The sequence below is a fragment of the Neopelma chrysocephalum genome, unplaced genomic scaffold (assembly GCF_003984885.1).
Source record: "Neopelma chrysocephalum unplaced genomic scaffold, ASM398488v2 Primary Assembly neopelma1_119, whole genome shotgun sequence".
In the NCBI taxonomy this organism is placed as follows: Eukaryota; Metazoa; Chordata; class Aves; order Passeriformes; family Pipridae; genus Neopelma; species Neopelma chrysocephalum.
The window spans coordinates 8,596,087-8,612,811 of record NW_020897781.1 but is presented as its reverse complement, the minus strand read 5'-3'; the positions used below and the strand labels follow the sequence as shown (position 1 = coordinate 8,612,811).

The window sequence follows — 16,725 nt, the reverse complement described above, 5'->3', positions numbered from 1 at the left end:
TGAAAAACCACAAGGTAGCTGCTACTAATTTAAATTTAGGCAAAACCAACATACTGGTCTTTAAATTTAACTGGCAGTTGACCATAACTGGTTTCTTCAGCTGAGCATCCACCTTTACTGGTTTGAAATTGCCTTGCCCTTAATTCTCCTGGAGTCCCAGAAAACATGGACCAAGAAGTTTTGTGCAGCAGTTGTCAATAATGATGGGGAAGTATCGTATTTCTTGCATAATTTAGAGGACTTCCCACTTAAGCATTCCAAGAGAATAGATGATGATGTTGTAAAAGGTGTTGCATGCAAAAAGAGAAGGAAAAAGCTAAAGCAAAAGCAAATGCTTTTGGTGAACTGCTCCCAACTCACAGTGACTTGGCAGATGATGGTCTCTTCACATCTGGCCATTTTCGACGCTGAAACTGCCTAATTTTCAAGCAGCAAAAGGAGAAAAAAGTTAACCATCACCAAGAAAACCACCAGCACTACAGTCTGAAAGATGAGGAAGGAGAAGAGTTCAGCCTGAATTTTGACTACCAAAGTTAGAACATGAAACAAAGAAGTTTCAAAGTGTTTCAAAGCGACTGGAGTGGAAAGGCCTTTCAAATGCCCTTCCAGGCCATGCCTGTCCATGCTGTTCCCAATCCCACACTTGCTTTTTCAGCATGAAAGTAGTATTTAAGAATAATAATGTAACTTTTTTTTTTAAATGTACCTGTACTGCTCGTAGCTTCCATCTTTAAGTCCTAGGTGAAGAAAAATTAACAATGTTACCCAGGATTGCCTGTATCAGGTAAGACAATTTTAAAAAAGACTTAATAACTTAACAGATCACCCAATGCCCTGAGTAACCTGGCATGCCCGAGTAACCTGCCATGCCCTCACCTCTGACCCTGCACTTGAGCATAAGTTTGGAGCAGAACTCCACAAGTCTCTTCCAACTTGAACTGGCCTATGAGCTTGATAGGGGCTATCAGGGTATTATTTCCCTCTTTCACCAGTATCTTTCTTTCCTCATCATCCTCTGCATCTCTGTAACACTCATCACTAGGCTATTTAAATATCATTCTTAATTTTAAAAAACATTACATAACACAAACTGAACACCTACAAAAATCTAAGCATGCAGTTACCAGCTCAGCAGGACATTACCAGTATTAAGAAATACTAAAATCCTTTTGACTGATTCAAGTTTCATAATGGTAAGAGCAAGCCCCATTTCCTCTTTGGGGGGGTTGTCAGGGCAACAGGAGAGGCACTTACCTAGATCCATGTTCCTAGTTCTTGGATTGCATTGCTTATACCCTTTGCAGCTCCTGAGTTCCATGAGCTGGACGTGCAGCTGATTGAGAACATCTCTGTCGAGCGTATTCACTGCGTTAATTAGCTGCAATAAATAGGGGGTTCTTGTTAGTAACTATTGCTCTGTAGTTTGATAGCTTTCATATATGGAATACAGGTGGTTTATTTGTAACAGGAAAGAGCCAAATTATACTGGTTTAAGTGATAGAGGCCTTAAATTACATCCTGCAGCAATACTGTGCAACTTCAGTTGATCATCAGTAAGGAAAAATGCTGTATTTCTTGAGCTGTGATCTTGAGGTCTATGATCAGATACCTGATATGGATCAGTATTGAGATCAAAATACTCCAGAAATCCAGTAGCAAATTCACAGAACAGGAAGTTGTGGGTCTCGTTGATTGTCCTCAAACACCAGTACGTGTTGTTGTTGGCACTGGTACAGGCACAGAAAGGGCCCACTGCAAATGTAAGAGTTATAAAGGCATCAGCTACAGTCTTTAGCACTGCTAATTATTTCTGTTTGATTCATAGAGGGTAACTCTTACTCCTGAGCTGTAAAGCAGAGAATGCCTTCCAGCATCAGCCTCTTGTTCTGTGCACACCTAACCCACACCACACGGCTCATTAAAGCAACGTCTTGTCTAGTTGGGAAACATTCCAGATGGTGAGATACCACACCCATCCCTGTACACTGTGCAGTGTCTGTTGGTTACTTGCAGATGTTTTTACCTCCCTTGCCTTTTGTGCAGCACTGAAGCAGATTCTTTCCTTTGGGGCAGCCTTTGGGGCTACACAGGCACTGAAACCCCAAACTCGGAACCCAACAGCCCGGCCCGGTCCAGCCAGAACCCGAGTTCTCAGTATCCTTACATGTCCAGAGGGGAGCAGTTTGCCAGTGCTGGTTGTCGTGGGTGAAGCAGGTGAGCCCAGGCATGCTGCACGTGTCGTTGTTTTTGATTCTCTTCAGCAGTTTGCGCAGCTTCTTCTTCCTCCTCTGCTCCCGCAGCAGCCACAGCCTGTCCTTCTCCTGGAGGGCCTTCCTGCACACATGAAACATCAGGGTCATGCAAACTCTGTTACACTTGAATGAGCCTAAAAAACCCGAAATAGCTCGTAAAATAAGCTGCTCTGAGGGAAAGAATCAACATCTTTTTAAGTAAATGGCTTCTCTTCCAAATGGAGATCACTCTGCAATTCAACAGCACCGGAAAATGAAAATGCAGCCAAAGGGGCTTACAGGGCTTGCCTGAGGTCTGTGATATGACATTTCCCAAAGCAGGAACCTTATATCTCAGAATTTACTAGTATTAGTTCCTTGCCCAGTGTCTCTGTGTTTATGCTTTTTAATACAGGATAAATGAAACACTGGTACTTTTGCTTAGTTTGTATGGACCAAATGTTATAATGACTTGGCAAATTCTCTTTCAAAGAAACAGCCCTTCACTTACTTGAAAGGATGAAGACTGGATCCCTTGTGCCTCAGCTTGGTTTTGTGTTTTGAATGATAACTGGAAAATAAAAACAGCATTGTTGGTGAACAAAGACAACCGCTCCTATTTGTACCACACTATCAGACTGGGTTTGAAGCAGATTTAATCCAGTGTCACTTCTCCATTCGTTAGTGTACACTGAATAAAGACAGCCTCGCTCGACCCTGCCGGCCCTTCCCAGCTCCCTGTGCCCGTTCCCTTGGCTCCTTTGCCCACAGTGACCCCCGGTGTGCTCCCACCGCACTGCAGGCTGCAGCCACCCACTGGTCCAGCTACAGCTTACTAAGATTTCAGTTGTAACTGCTTGTTTCCCTACACGGGGCAGATAAAGCAAACAGATTCATAATGAAATTACAACATTTCTTCCACTGGATATTCACCCATTTGTTCAGTTGATAAGATGACCAGCTTATACTACCTTCCTGTTATTTTCCTTCTGAATGGAAGAATTTCAAAGCCAGCTGTACTATAGGGTTGGGGGAAGGAGGTTTCCTCCTTTGTTACTAGCTGGAATTTCCAAGAAAGCAAACAAGATGGACTGAACTGTCCCAGCAAGAGCAGTGTCTAATATATTCTGAGATATGAGGGTGTAAGCAGACATACACACCCTTGCCTACTGCTTTGCCTCTGTCATGATTTTGCAGAAGTCTCCTTTCTGTGGAATTACCAAGACAAAACAGCCTCAGCCAATGGCAGTATTTTCTGACTAATAAAGTTACTACCCAAAAAAATCAGCAAAGACAAATGAAGTTTAATAAATGTTGTTGTTCTGAATTCAGTTAGTTAGCAGATTAATATTCCCTTCAAAACAAATCTTTTAAATTCTTAATGCTATTGAGAGCTTTCCTAAATTTAATCCTTATAACAAATTAACAAATAATAAAGAACTATCTCCTTCAGTTTTTTTTAACTTTGCACAGATTAACTAATTCTAAATTCTAAAGCAATGCGGTTCTGCAAACACATGAACATTTATAACTTGGATGATTAACTTCATTGATTAGTCATCTTAAAAATGCTGTGCACTAATATAAGTAAGTGTAACCTATATTAGTCTGAAAAACTGGATGATCTTCAAGGTCCCTTCCAAACCTTAATGTTCTATGATTCTATGAACCTCCTTTCCATGTAATCAGCGGGCTGACTCTGTGGCCATTTTGCAAATATTTGGCTATATAAGAACCAACTATGCAGAGACCTTAACACTTAATCACTATTCTAGTGCCTGCTGCACTTAATGCACAAGTGATCTGCAGTAGGGAAAGAAATATCTGTTGCCCTGAGTCAGTGGTGGTTACAAATACAGGTAACTCTGCACCAGCTGTTAAATTCCTGCTCCTCCCAACAGATGTAGCTGCTAAATAGTGCAGTGATTTCATCTTGGGAGATAATACATCCAGCCTGGAAAAAAACTGAATGGGAAGGAATTCTCTCATCTTCCCACTGTTTTTATAACAGATTTGTGTAACACTGCACCATAGCCACAGTTTGCCCGTGTCAAAGCTGCCAGAAAAAAACCCAGAGCTTAAAATATTCATCTCTGATATTTAACAGCAGCATCTTCAGTACAAGAGCAGAACTAACTGGTTTACAAGCCACGTTACATCATCACCACTTGACACAGGCAATTAAACTCCTGCCTGGGAGAAGGTGTGTCATGTACTTGGGCAGCAGCCCAACTCCCCTGAAAGCACATTCAAGGGCAGAGTAAGCAGGCAACCACTGAACAAACCAGATCCTGACCCTCCTGTGAGGAGATAAATCAGTTACAGTTTCACACTGCAAATAATTATCCTGAAGTACACAAGAAATACCTTATCTTGTTACAATCACACTCCTCGGGTCGTTTCTTCTTTAGATGACCTCTCACCTCCCTCAGGTTTTTTATTTTATTTTGCAAGGTTTCAATCTAAGGGGAAAAAAAAAAGGTAAAGACAGAGGTTAAAAAAATACAGCATGATTTAGTCTTATTCTAACCTTCTCAAACCCATTCTGCTGTCACCAAATGCTTCCTTTTCACTGACTCTCACCTGCCATGACTCTCACTACTAACAAGTATTTTTGAATTATCTGACTTTCCAGAAGGAAGCTCCAGCAGGAGGAAGCCTCACTGGTTTGCCTGCTCTGACTCTTGACTGTGAGAGGGAATGGGGGGCACACAGACACTCCTGCTTCCATTGGGGTTTTTCCTCTTGGGCTCACATTTGCAAGAGGAGAAAGGTTGCTCCAAGGAAAAGGAAATCCTTAAATTTCATCCTGTTCTGACATCATGAAGGGGATGGGGAGGGAGTGCTCTGAAATCCCTCGAGAGGCTCTGAAAGCAAGGCCCTGTTTGCATGGCAGGCTTCAGCAGTGTCTGCCCACATGGCACAGCCACCAGCAGTCAACTGTGCCACCCACAGGGCTTTATTTTTAACTGCTTGGTTTTTTCACTAAATGAAACTCCTGCTTTTGTTCAGTCTGGTTATACACAGTGGGTATTGCAGTACCCTCAGATGGGTATTGCAGGCATCCACCTCAGTTCTCTACACAGCAGAAAAACCTGTGTAATCCACTGTGAACAACAGCCTGCAGAACTACCACGAGCCATCAGTGACCAGAAGTCACTGATGTGGGAGCTCATGGCTGTTGAAGCAGAGACAGGACAGGGTGTTCAAGGAAAATACACAAAGAATCCAGCCCTGTGACCCTAAATCAGGAGCACAACAGGACAGAGGTGAGCTCTCATTTCCTCTGACATTCCATACTGCCCAAGTTTTCTGAAGAAAAAACAATCACCAGAGTGTGGTGAGATTGAAATTGCCCTTTGAAATCTTTGCAGACTAGTTAATTATTCAGTATCTGCCTTGTGTGTCAACTGTACCATAAAAGGGGGCCAAGAGGTTCTTACCCAGAACTGTGAATTTATGTAATTTGGTAAGAGATTACAGGAGGTCTGTCCTTTATGCTCCTCTCTGGCATTTGTTCCACCACTACCTGCTCCTTGGAAGAGGATCCCTAGACCCTCTTTTGTACACGATACATGTGAAAGGTTTGAGCTTACATTCTTAAATATTAGTGACAAAAATATCAGATGATGTTTTACAGGCAAATTTCATAGGGCAAATCACCTCCAGGTTATTCATATACACAAGCCTATGAAAAAATTCAATTCCAAAGTGCAAGGGTTAAGAAAAGCACAAGCAAGCAAAAGAAATTAATCCTAGAAGCACCAAACTAATGGACCTTGCTTTTCCTTGGTCTTATATTTGATGTTGAAATCCTGTTTTTGAGAGGTACATTGGCAGAGAAGGGCTATTAAAAGGTCAGAAAGATCCAGATTCATTTTTTTCCAGGATGGGGACACTTACAAGTCTTATTTATCTCATAAGGCATATGACACCTCTCAGCTGTGCCTTCAGTTGCAGTTCTCTCCTTCACTCAGCATCCTGTCTTCACAAACTTGTACTAACTCAATTATCTCTGAAATGTCTGTTCACAAATCAGCCAGCAAGTTCAAAAGGTTCCAGAGAGGGACAAAGACACCCAGAGGCAGACAGACAGACACACACAGTCAGCACGATCCTATCAGCCCACAGAAAACCATGCTGAAAACACACTCTGAAAACAGCACTGACCTCATGGTCAATATGAAGTTTATGGTCCTTCCAAGCTTGCAGTGACCTGTACAGATCTGTGTCACACTGAACAGTGTCATTCTCCAGGATGTAACACCTTGGCACGGAAAAGCAAACAGTGTTTGTTACAGGGGATACACACACAGAGCAAGGCAAGCAGCAGTTTTTAATAACACAGCTCCAGGACAAATAAGACCATGGATTGCAAATGACATGCAGAATTCCAAAACCAATATTCATTCCAGAGAATACAAGCATGTTCTGAGCCAGGAAAGAAGTCTGGCTTTGAGTTGCCATGGAGATTTTAAAGAAGCAGAAGAATTCAAGGAGACTATTTCTATCAAGCAGAACCTGTTGACTGCTTAATTTCTGTATGTAAACTGTGCTGCACAGAGTTCTTGCTTATTCATTAGACTGTCTAAATAAATCTCTACTAACCAGCAAGCACTGAAGGCATTACTCAGAAGCAGTTTCCCAGAGCATAACTAAGTGATGCAGGGGTAGGGGCAATGATAAAGTATTTCGATGTAAGATGTATTACCACACCATAAAGAAAAGGGGAAAAAACCAAATCAGATACAAAGAAATTTTGCTGTTTTCTACAAAAGGGATACAATTTTGAGCCCGTCTCCCTGACTTCAAAGGCAAAATACTCTCTGACAATATTAAGTCCTTATGTTTCACTAACTTCTAGTAAAATGAAGTTTTTAAAATTCTTTAATAAACAAGCAAACAAAAATCACCACCTGACAGATTTACCTGAGAAGTTCATTAGGGGTCAAATACCACACAGTCATTTCTGAATGCGTGTTTAAATTAAAGCTCCTTTATTTACTCCTTTATTTTCTTTAAACCACCTCGTGCATGTTGTCCCACTGCCTTCTTTTCTGCCAGTGTTCCTGGGGACTCCTGATGAATAATGCACAACCTTCCTGACAGTTCCTTGTACGAATTTGGGATTCACCCAGTAAGGCAGCAAAAAGTCAATTAAATTTGTTCCAGAAGAAAAGCACAAATGGTGATTTATGAGTCCTGAACATTCATGAGAGCTGGGTTAAGAGGACAATTTTCTGATGCCAACTTAGCTACCTTTCCTCCTACTAGCAAGTCTCTAACTCACTTCTGTGGACAGAAGTCAAATGGAAAACACAGATACCAAGAGCAGCTAACTGGTTCCTGCATGTTTACATGAGTTAATCATTAAACAATTTAATGACAATTTAATGACAGTCAATAATGATTGGTGGCTTTCCTGATAATTCACAAGCGGAAATGGTGATTAAACTCATTAAAGTACAGTTGAAAAGACACCATCAGTCCCTAGGACATTTCCCTGAGGAAATTATTTTTAGCCACTAGAGTGCTCAGACAATTCCCTTCCCTCTCTCCCAGTATGTTCTATTTCCCAAGGCTCCTGGTCCATCCAACTTCATTCATAATATAGATTTCCCTTTCCTGGCACTGGTTATAGAAAGCTTGTACAAAGCAACCAGTGACCCAAAACCAGTTCATACTCCAGTCAGAGCCTTTGGCCTCCAGCCAGGCCAGGTCACCCACTGCACACTGATTTCCAGGGGTGAGGTCTCTCCTGTTTTCACACAGGTGTCCACGTAACTGTTGCATCTCTGGAAAATGCCCTGATCTGTGACTGCTGTCTCTGCCCGGTGCAGGACACACAAAAGCACTGCTGCAGTTCTTCAGCCTCTGCACTGACAAAACTACAGCAGAACCAAAGGCTGTTGTACAGGTTGGAATACGAATTTTAGTGAAGCTAGATTGGGTGTCCAATATGCTTAGCACACTTTAACCCACCCATTTATGTAAAGCAGCCACTTAAGCAGCAAAATCTTTTCCAACTCTACCCCGAGCACTCACCTGTGGGTCACTTTGATCAGGTTAGGGGCTGTGTACTCTGCAATGCCACCAGTGCCACTGTATTCCCCCATGTCTCTGTCCTCCTCCTCACGGAGAACAGCCCTCTGCTCCTTGTGACGCTTGGAGATGTTCCTTGGCAAGATGGGCTGGTATGCATCCTCTAATCCCAGGTTATAAACGGCTCCATCCAGCTCCACAGACACGGAACGGACAGAGCGATTCCGGACGTAGCTTGGTTTAAATTCTGCATGGAAAAAGAAGTGACAGAAGGGCAGAAGCAGCATGTTACAATTCACTCCTCTCTATGGTTTTTGGGAGGAAAACAACCAGCCCACACTGTGCTGTTTGGAATTAAGTGGCTGACAAACAGTGTTTGTTGCAGTTGTTCCTCTGAGTTGCTGCTTCCTCACCTTTGGCACGGGCAGAAGGATGGACGGACACCCCAGAGCACGGGAGAGGGCAGGTACAGTGCAGACACAAACGAATGGCAGAGGGGAAAGAAAACGTTCTTGGTCTGGCAGCACTGAGAACAAAGAGCTCGTTCGCACGGGCGCTGCTCTGCCCGCGGTCACCAGGTGGCAGCCGCGCCGCGGGCACCGACCCGCGGTCACACCGGGTACCCCCACCCACCAGTCTCTGCCCTTCTGCTGCCCTCCCGACAACGCTCCTCTGCCAGGATTCCCCAACACTTCCCAGAACTTGTCCCAGTATCATCCCCCGTGTTCAGCCTGAGTCTTTTCTCAATTCTGTGTTCATTTTCAAGGCTGGATGCTTGATTTTTTCAGGAGGGATTAATATCCAGATCCGTACTTTTATCCACATCTGATTCTTTGCTTCACAGTTATTTTCCTGCTGTGCATCCCAATCAATGAGTTTCTCCACGAAGCACCACCCTCCAGTGCTCTGCACTCCCTCAGACTTTTCTTCTGAATTTGCAGCCCAAAAGCAAAATGAAACACTTGCTATGAATTGCCACTGTGCACTACAAGATTCTCTTTTATCTTTTCACCATGACTGCTTTCCAAAGTTCTCTGTTCCAGCCCAAATCCCCAGAACTCCTCTTCTGTTTGGTCTGGAATGGCACAAATACAACCTAGCCATGGAATCTAAATGTATATCCAACCTTTCCTGCTGCATGATGGGTCCATCTCTGACTGTATTTCCTGCTCACCACCAGCAACTGCTGAGAGTCACTCATTGACTCGGCACAATCACCTCATTCCTTGAGGAAAAAAGTACACCAGACCCCCTTCTGCTCCCTGCCCCAGGGAGCCTGAGGCTTTGCTCTGTGTATGAGGCTTGGAGTTACCTCAGACATTACTGGAAACAACTGAGCCCCTGCTCCTTCAGTCACTTTTCCTTCACACAGACAAACATCATGAGATGGGACTTCCCTCTGCAACCTGCTCAAGGGAGAACTCAGCCAATGTGCCAAATGAGATGACTGATCTTTCTTGCATTTCCAAGCCCCATAGAAAAACCAGCTTTCTCTATGGGTTAATCTCCCCAGCAAAGCAAGTAGGGGGAAAAAAAAAAGGGGGAGGAATTGGAGGTAGAACAATCAAAATTGACAAAAGAAATACTTGGCATGCTTTGGCATTGATGCAGTGATTTGTTTTCAAGAAGCCTTACGTTCACCTCAGATAGACTGCAAAGTCTCCAAAGGCGTTTTGCAGACTGTGGGAAGTGAAATGAACATCTCCTCTCACCTGAAACTGGGCCAAGCACTATATTTTTGTCAGCACCACACACAGAAAGTAGAATAGCAGCTGGATTGCTGGCTTTGCACATTTTCCACCTGTGGTTCAAAGTTTATTGCTGATATTAAGCCAGGTGAGTCACTGCTGAAGGGATAAAAAAAGCCACAAAAGACCAGCCTTACTTCAGGCACCCATTCAGGAAATGTTTGACTAAACGAGAAGGAAACTCCCATCTTTTCAGATGTAGGAGAAAGTTCCAAAAAGCTACACCCTAACAATTAGATTCAAAGTATAAACTCCCATTTCTTTAATCACTTCCTCGTTTCATCTTGTTCAGCTCACCCAACTAAGCATTTATCTTCCTTCCAAGTCTAATATGCCAAATCCAGCACGCTGGACCTCCGCAGACAGTCATCTCCACACATCCCTGAAGAGCTGGGAGCCAGCAGTTCCTCCTCCCTTTGCAGCAAAACCAAGACAGCCTTGCAGGGAACAAACAGGGCTGCAGTGAGGCAGCTCCTCCAGGACTGCTTGTAGGGCTTTATCCCACCCCCAGTGCTGACTCCGTGCTGGGATTAGTACCAAACTCTACCATTTTCTGAGGAAGTGGTTAAAATATTTCATGAGATCAGTATTCATCTGTGCTGTGCTCTCCCACCTGCAAAGTGCACTGCAGGCATAAATACCAATGTTTAATTACTTACTAGTCAATCCTCCCCCAGGTTCACGTTTTCCTCTCCAATAGGAGATCCAGGGCTGTTAAATATTTGCCCCAAAACATCTATACTCCCTTCTTCAAGTTATTAAAGTTTAGCTTTGCTAAGCTGAGTCCCAATGCCTCTCTTCCTCAGCTAGTCCAGAAACCACCTGCCTTAAAGATGGTACTGCTGAGAAGCTGCAACCCCAAAACTGAACCAAACCCCAAAATGGAGCCCAGAAATATTTAAGGCAAGAAAGCCAACTGAATTCAGTGCCCCATTCATCCACCTGGGTCCTCCTGGATCACACAGTCAGCATGTTTGTCTTCATTGGAACCTGAAAGGAACATTTCCCACTAAGATCTATATATTTTGCATTTGGTAGACAAAAAAGCATTTTTTTTCCATAACACAAAGTAAAATTAGGCACTTTAAAGATGTTTTTTTAAAAAATATCTCCAGAAATATTGATAAAGTTTAGAGGTGTTTTTTCTTGGGCACTGTGTGCCACAGGAATTCTAGAAATTGTGTTTTGAATCTGTCCCTAATATTTCAAAAAGGAAAAAAACATCTAACCCACAAAATTTTCTTGTATCCCATTTCTCACAACTGCTATGAAAAATCATACTTCAAATGCATTATCTTTAAAGTAACTGATCATTTCTTTTTTAACAACAAAGAATGCCATTTTGCTCCAGCATTGAGACTACCTCAAAAGAAAAATGAATGACAGGAAAATTGGAATAATAATACACTAAGCCCTTTGTACACACTTCTGTTTGTTTACAAACCTGTGTGGCCTATCATCATTTCCCTACATGCAGCTTGAGAATTCCTTTCATCACATACACTGGCTCATCACAGGAGGAGGAGATCAAATCCACAGCAATAAGAACACAGCAGACCACAACACAGTCAAAGATTTTAAGAGCTCACTGGTACTTTAAAACTTTCTACCTACTGCAAAGCTCTGTTTCATCTTTCTTATAAAAACAAAAACACACTAAAGAAAACGTATGCAAAAATTCAAACATTCCTGACACCTAAACCCAGACACACCAAATATTAATGCTTATGTGTTTCTGGCACTTAAAAGCTTTTAAAACTGACTTGACTCAATTTAAAAAACACTTGATGCCAGTTAAAAAGCACTGGTGCACCTGAAAACGAGTAATTAGAAAGGAATTATTTTATCTAAACAGTTGGTGCTCCAGCTCCTCTATCAGCAATTTAGTCTGGCCTTTTAGACCACTTGTTCTCACTATACATAAGTGGGTTTAATCTTTCTGAAAGGCCAATCCTTGTACCCCGTTAGGGTTTGCAACATGCTCAAGGCACCACACGTGCAGGGCATCCAACCTGGTTTTCTGCAAGTGTCTGTAGATTAGAATCCTCCAAAACTGCCCTCTGCAAATCTCTGCTGCACACAACAGGAGGCAGTGGTTGGTCAGGGCATTTCCTTCAAAATCACACTACTGCTGGGAACTATGGTATTAATGAGGACATGACCCCAGTCCAGTCTGAAATGTCTATTTTCTATTTAGCAGTTGTTCAATCTGAGTTTGAGTTCAGCTGAACCCATTCCCTACCCCCATATAACATCATAAGGGACAAACAGGATATTCACCCCAGAATACTTTTCCAGCACCCTCAATCCCAACAAAATATCCAACAAAATAAAATGAAGACAAAGAATTAGTAACTTTATACTTCTTCCAAGATCTCATTGCCACTAATTATCAACACAGGCCTCATTAAGGAAGTAATCTACACCTCTGTGCCATTAAGGATTTAATAAATATGACACTTGCATTTACTGGCATTCAAACAGGGCTGCAGGATAATCTCATGCACTCACCAAATTCTGAGTACCCAAAGGTTCCCTAAGAACTAAACAACCCAGCACAGACTGCACTTTACCCCAAGTCTCATGAAACAGAACATAAAAATCCAAATACACATCAGGAGTATCCAGGTTCCCCTCTTACTATACACAATCCAGCTTTCCACATAAACTGTTTAGAAAACCCTGGTTATGTTACCTTGACTTGCACTGTTTTGTGCTCATTTGCATTTGGGGTGTGACAGATTAGATAAGTGAATGGGAAAGAATAGCCAACACCAAACCAAAGAGTCTCTGCCAACAGGTCGAAGTTAACCTCTGCCCTGCAGAGCACAGGATGTGGGCAGAGGGAGAGACAAAGCATCTGTGGAAGCAATTATTTTACTTAAGACACAGGCAATGGCAACGTAATTGGCAAGATCCTATCTTAACCTGCTGAAATTTATGCCTTAAGGTTCAATGAGGTGAGGGAGCTGAAGTGTAAACTCTGCCTCTTCTGAGCAGAACACAGGAAAAAACACCATTCTGATTCCTCTGCTAGAGGGAGCAACTTTCACTTCTTTTACCTCAACCCCTCTACATACATAAACTAAAGGTAATTATGCACTTAATCACCTCCTTTGGATGTTGCGAAATTAGTTAATGTTTAGAAAAGCGCTGAGGAAAAGTGCTTAAGTAAGTGCTAAGTGCTATCAGATAGCATTATGTTGCCTTCACTTAAATTGTTTTCCTCTTCTCATTTAAGTGCCTTCAATCTTCACCTCTTATTTGAATCCCCAGGACTGAACTTTCTTCTCTGGGACTTTAAAAAAGGAAGTAGTCAATTAAGTACAAGTTCCAGTGTTTAAATAACACTAGATAATCTGCTGTGCCACATATTTAAACATCAAGTATAGTTGAGTAATTTCACCCTGGAACCAGTAATTTTTTTCAACTAAAAATTAGCTTAGTAGCTACTAATCAGCTTGCAAAGCAAATATAATGGGAGAAAATCAATTTAAACTCTCTGTTTGAAGTTTGTGCCAGGTCATTATATAGAAAGACTAATGTGGGAAATAATTAAGGCTCTGTATTTGTGGAGTGAGACGAAAGAAACATTACAAGTCACTAATAATTCTGTGCTTCCATTTGCCTCTAATCTATAATTAGGCTATATACTTCAAATATATGTGTTAGTCTGAGTAAGGTCAGTAAAATGGGCTTTCTAAAGAAAGCACCTGATCTGTGCCAAGGGAACCAGAAACAGTCATCCCCTTCGGTCGTTATCTCTGGTTAAAAGTCAGCCTTGTCTCTGCTGACTGAGCACAAGGAAAGGATGTCAGAAGCAAGCAGCTTCTGTAACAAAGCACACACATCCTTATTAAAAATAAATTACTGCAGCAACAGCTCCAAACATTGCAGTAGCTACTGAAAACTGGAGTATTTCCTGTAGAACACTGTTCATGTTCCATGGCCTAAATAACCACATGCAATTTGCCACTTCAGCGTGTGCACTGCATTTCCCAGAACAAAACATTCTTCCTACAGACAGAAATATTTTCAAGTCTGATTGTCCAATATGAGGCACCCTGTTCCACAGACAGGATGCACAGGAAACATGCTGACAGAATGCCCATGAAAGTGAGGACTGTGCCCCTACTTAGTGAACAAACCTGTAACAGCTTCTCAAGGCAGAGACAGAACGTGCAGTGAGTTCACTTACTTTTCTTGGAGAAGAGTTTCTTTCTTTGTCCAACGTGGCTCAGCTTGTATTCATTCTCCTCACAGTTGCAGCCCTCCCTGTTCCTGCTGTAATACTTGGGCAGAAGATTGGAGGTGCCTTTGCGGTTGCCTGCAGCTGCCAAGTTGGCCATTCCCTTGCACTTGTGCAGCTTGAGCTTTCCACTGGCATCTTCCACACACTGCCATTTCTGGAAGAAAAATTTGGTCGTTGAAACTCTGTCCCAGCTGTGCTCTGTCTAATGGCCAACTCCAGCAATCTATCAGATATTCCTCATTGTAGTAAAGCGGGGCTCAACTATCACCTACTACTAAACCAGAGTTTTTGTAATCTCCCATTTTCAGACAGACCAGGAACCCTTTGGAACACCATCACATTTGTTTCTCATTTTGTTTCTTGGAGGCAGAACAATGGAAATTTCTTAACAAAATCAATACAACAGGTAAAAACATGGAGGTGACAAGTGACAACTTTCAGAATTATAACTGTGGCATAAACCAGGGAGGTTCAAGCCATATCCTAAATCCTGATCATCTCATTATATTTATAACCCACAACTCAGTGGGACCAAAACCTTCAACTTTATGGAAGCTCTCCACATAGAATCACAGAATGGTTTGGGTTGGAAGGGACCCTAAAGACCATCTCATTTCAACCCCATTGCTATGGGCAGGGACACCTTTCACCAGACCAGGTTGCTCAGAGCCCCATCCAGCCTGGGTTTGAACACGTCCAGGCATAGAGTGTTCTCCAGGATTGCCTTGCAGAAGTGCCTGTTTCTCTTAACTGACCTTTACAAGGCTCAGAGCATCTGTGGAAGTCTGTAGTTGGACAAGTTTATCTCCATCCTGAGTGTTTCTCATAATAGCTTTTCCCATTCAACACCCCTGGGCTAGAGTGGCAATGGTGAGCTGCACTGGATGCCTCTGAAGCTGAGAATCCTCCCCCTCTTGCACTCAAACTAGAGGAAAATCTCATCTCTTATCTCCAACACCCTCTGTTACTCAAAACCTGAAGTAACTTGCTCACAGTTCCCTTTGTGCCGCTGTCAGAGCTGCACAGAGGGCAAGGCAGCTCAGCTGCCTTCAACCTGGCACAGAAGTTCTATCCAACTTCCCAAAATGATTTCACCTTAATTTACCAACACTCTACCAAATACAGAGGCTTCAAGATACAAAAAAAAAACACCTTGTAGGAGCAGCTGCTACTGCTTTAAATGGAGTCTCTCCAAAACATTTCAGCTTCTTACTGAGTCTTGAGAAGAGTTCCTCCTTTTTCCTATTACAAAATCCTAAGTCTGTGCCTCCAGGACTCACTGCAATATTGAGAATTTTCCAAATAAAAGGACAGAAGGAGAAACAGCTCCCAAGCCTTGCACTGATGCATATAAACCTGGCTTCACTTTCAGCGCAAGGAATCACAGGAAATCAAGAAGAGGTACTGAGAATAAGACATTTGAATCAGACACCTCTGCATGACAGTCCCCAACTAGAGCACTACACATTTACCCATTGCTCTCTTAATTTCATAAATGCCTAACATTGACTGATGCACAGACTGAGGTTTGAACTAAAAGTTATTTCACTAGAATAAGCAGAGGTTCCTTTCACAACAAAAAGAGATGTAAAAATGTTTGTTGCTGTTTCCCACTTCAATTAATCTCAACTTTAATTTTTGAAAATATATACACAAACTGCATTTTCTGCTCAGAAGAACTCTGTGCCATAGGTGTCTAATGCATGAAAAATGAGGATTCAACAGAAGGCAAGTTAAATGCCACAATGAGAATTACTGCAAGTAAGTGCTCTGATGTGCGGCCCAAAAATATTTTTCTCTGTTTCTTTCATCTCTTGTCAAGAAAGTGATGCTCATTTTCCCCCTCCAGGTGAACCAGAAAAAAAATCTTTTAATTTTTGGTGCAGTTTAAATCTTTCCAATGCAGCTTTATGCTACAGTGAAAACATCTTAAAGGCTTTGCTGGAAGGGTACATTGTATGCATGAACAGGTCCACTGCTGAATGACTGCAGTGCAGAGCTACATAAATTACTTTAGAAGAAAACACTGAACACACATAGGGGAGAAAAAATAAAAAAGAAAGTCTCAAGCTTTTACTTTTTTCCCCCAAAATAGATCTGGGCATATGTGAGAATGTGTCTGAGATTCAACAGTGTGGTCCCTTCCAACCTGAACCATTCTGATTCTGTGATCAAACCCTGGCAAGAACTAAAATATTTCTTAAGAAATAATCACTTAAATAATAAAATCTCTATATGAAGAACTTCAGAGTGCCAAGAGATACTTTGGCTCACAGATACACAAGATAACTATCCAGCAGCAAACCTAATTATTTATAAATAGTGGATTAACTCAACCAGTCAAGAAAATAAAGTATCCTCAGTTCACTGCACCAAACTTTTCAGGTATTTTCTTCATTAGGGCAAATGATGTGTTCCCAAAACATCTCAAAAGTGCTAACACTTGAAAGGG

The 16,725-nt window shown here is 42.1% G+C and overlaps 1 protein-coding gene and 1 long non-coding RNA gene across 7 annotated transcripts in view; one reads left to right on the top strand and one right to left on the bottom strand.

The window, feature by feature from the left end:
• SULF2 (sulfatase 2) overlaps positions 1–16,725 on the bottom strand; it is a 116,798-nt gene that overhangs the window by 2,124 nt on the left and 97,949 nt on the right. For 5 of the 6 annotated variants that reach the window (XM_027697501.1, XM_027697495.1, XM_027697499.1 and 2 more), the window contains 10 exons: positions 14,220–14,427; positions 8,277–8,520; positions 6,402–6,498; positions 4,599–4,693; positions 2,743–2,802; positions 2,165–2,334; positions 1,610–1,752; positions 1,255–1,378; positions 707–737; positions 361–417 (listed from right to left, as the gene is read on the bottom strand). In XM_027697501.1, the coding sequence (XP_027553302.1) occupies positions 361–417; positions 707–737; positions 1,255–1,378; positions 1,610–1,752; positions 2,165–2,334; positions 2,743–2,802; positions 4,599–4,693; positions 6,402–6,498; positions 8,277–8,520; positions 14,220–14,427 (1,229 nt within the window). The remainder of the gene's footprint in view (positions 1–360; positions 418–706; positions 738–1,254; positions 1,379–1,609; positions 1,753–2,164; positions 2,335–2,742; positions 2,803–4,598; positions 4,694–6,401; positions 6,499–8,276; positions 8,521–14,219; positions 14,428–16,725) is intronic. The other variant, XM_027697500.1, reaches the window with a different exon arrangement.
• On the top strand, positions 2,331–2,946 carry LOC113974401. The gene is made up of 2 exons (XR_003536540.1): positions 2,331–2,545; positions 2,647–2,946. It is a non-coding gene; the product is annotated as an uncharacterized LOC113974401 (long non-coding RNA).